This window comes from Salmo salar, chromosome 10 (assembly GCF_965601325.2).
Source record: "Salmo salar chromosome 10, fSalSal1, whole genome shotgun sequence".
Classification (NCBI taxonomy): domain Eukaryota; kingdom Metazoa; phylum Chordata; class Actinopteri; order Salmoniformes; family Salmonidae; genus Salmo; species Salmo salar.
Window position 1 is genome coordinate 120,512,501 of NC_138300.1, and position 2,500 is coordinate 120,515,000.

At 46.7% G+C, this 2,500-nt stretch overlaps 1 protein-coding gene across 1 annotated transcript in view; it reads right to left on the minus strand.

Moving 5' to 3' along the window:
• LOC106561737 (reelin) overlaps positions 1–2,500 on the minus strand; it is a 308,794-nt gene that overhangs the window by 186,930 nt on the left and 119,364 nt on the right. Inside the window, exon 3 of the mRNA XM_082957441.1 lies at positions 649–787. Within this exon, the coding sequence (XP_082813567.1) occupies positions 649–787 (139 nt within the window). The remainder of the gene's footprint in view (positions 1–648; positions 788–2,500) is intronic.

Sequence of the window (2,500 nt, forward strand, 5' to 3'; positions counted from 1 at the left end):
TATACGTTATCTAAACACCACTGTCCTCCTGAACAACAACCCAACTCCTTTACCCCACCCTCTCCAACAGTCAGTGAGCTGCTGCGTCCATGACTGGTATGAAATAAATCCCAGTAATAGCCAGCACTGCGTCCTTCATCACAAGCCTAGAGCTAAAATACCCCCTCTGCATTTATATGAAAGTCAGTAACAGTTTTATGGGCAATATTGTATGTGTGTTCCTGCTGGCAACAGATTGCCATCAGACAGACAGACAGACAGATGGCTGATGAAGTGTCTGTGAGGTGTTACTGTGGAGGAAACTCATTTGCTGTGTGGCTGTAAATTATACCGCTTAGAGAGAGAAAGGCCTTGGAGAGAGATGGGGAGGGAGAGAGGTGGGGAGGGAGAGAGGTGGGAAGGGAAAGAAAGAGACAAAAAGAGAGAGACAGAAAGAGAGAGAGAGACAGAAAGAGAGAGTAAGAGAAAGAGAGACAGAAAGAAGGATAGAGACAGATGGAGAGAGAGACAGAAAGAGAGAGACAGAGAGACAGAGAGAGGACAAGTGGAATTACAGGAGTACTCACACACAAGGAGCTTGGACTTGAGTAGCTTTTGATCAAATACACACACACACACACACACACACGGTGGTATGTTGATACTTACAGGAAGTTGACACAGCCGGTGCCTGGAGGAGGAGCGATCCAGACGAAGCTGAGACTAGTCAAGGGCTGGTGGCTGACATGAGACGTCACAACACTACACACAAACTGAGTCCCAAACTGATGCTGCTCTGGTATAACACCTGGGAGGAGGAGAGAGAGGGGGGAGGAGAGAGGGGAGGAGGAGAGAGACGGGAGGAGAGAGAGAGGGGAGGGAGAGAAGGAGAGGAGAGAGAAGTGAGGAGGAGAGAGAGGGGAGGAGGGGAGAGACAGGAGGAGGAGAGAGGGGAGGAGAGAGAAGGAGAGGAGAGAGAAGTGAGGAGGTGAAATAGGGGAGGATAGAGAGAGGGGAGGAGAGAGGAGGAGAGGAGAGAGAAGTGAGGAGGAGAGAGAGGGGAGGAGAGAGAAGGGGAGGAGAGAGAAGGGAGGATGTGAAAGAGGGGAGGAGGAGAGAGTCGGGAGGAGGGGAGGATAGAGAGGGGAGGAATAGAGAGAGAGGGGAGTAGAGAGAGGGGGAGGAAAGAGAAGGGAGGAGAAGAAAGAGGGGAGGAGGAGAGAGAGGGGAAGAGGAGAGAGAGGGGAGGTAAAGAGAGAGTGGGAGGAGAGAGGGGGAGGAGGAGAGAGAGAGAGAGAAGGGAGGAGAGAGAAGGAAGGAAGGAAGGAAGGAAGGAAGGAAGGAAGGAAGGAAGGAAGGAAGGAAGGAAGGAAGGAAGGAAGGAAGGAAGGAAGGAAGGAAGGAAGGAAGGAAGGAAGGAAGGAAGGAAGGAAGGAAGGAAGGAAGGAAGGAAGGAAGGAAGGAAGGAAGGAAGGAAGGAAGGAAGGAAGGAAGGAAGGAAGGAAGGAGAGGGGGGAGGAGAGAGAGGGGGGAGGGAGAGAGAGTTAGTGAGAGCTTGCATTTTCATTTTGAGTGGCGTCAATTCATAAAACATTTTAGAATGTCACCGATGAAATTATGTTATGACTTACATGACTCAACAATTTTTTTCTTCTGTTTGTTCTGTTTCAGAACAAAGACCTGAGCCACACAGGATTAAAGTCATGAAAGAATATAGCTCCCACAGTTTACTGTGCCATGTTTCGACCCAAGGTCTTCATCAGGCTGGACGACTGGTGCTTGGCCAGTGGCCACACAGAGGAGAGACTAAGGATGAGTCTGAAATGGCACCCTATTCCCTACATAGCGCACTACTTTCCTATAGGCTCTGGACAAAGTAGTGCACTATGTAGGGAATAGGGTGCCATTAGAAACGTAACGTTTGTCATTTGTCTTTTTTTTATTAGGATCCCCATTAGCCAACGCCGCAACGCTAGCTAATCTTCCTGTGGTCCAACAACAATTAACAAGACATTACAAACATCCACAAATAAGACTTCACAAACATTCAAAAAGTAGACAATACAGATAATTAAAGTACCTGACAGGAAACACATTTAACATTCAGTTGATGCTTTCTACTTCCTGTCCAGTCATATGGTCTATCACATTAGATGTTCTTTTATTTTTTTCTTGAAGGTGGATTTACTTTTTGCCTGAGAAATATGGATTGGTAAAGATTTCCATTCAGCTATGGCTCTATATAAAACGGTAGATTTAAGGCAATTTGGCCCTGGCTTGGGTTGTTTTAGCTGCCCTGAATTTACCTGTCTGGTTTGATGGTTATGCGTGTTGCTAGTATGTAGTAACTGGCCTGAAAAATGCTGTGGTTTTTTGAAAAATTCCTAAAGAAAATCAGAAGACTAGATAGTAATTTGTTTTTAACTTGAAGCCATGAGAGATTCTGATGCATTTGGATAATATTCATACGGATCGAGCAATGAAGAGCTAATCTGGCTGCCCTGTTTTGAGCAATGAAGAG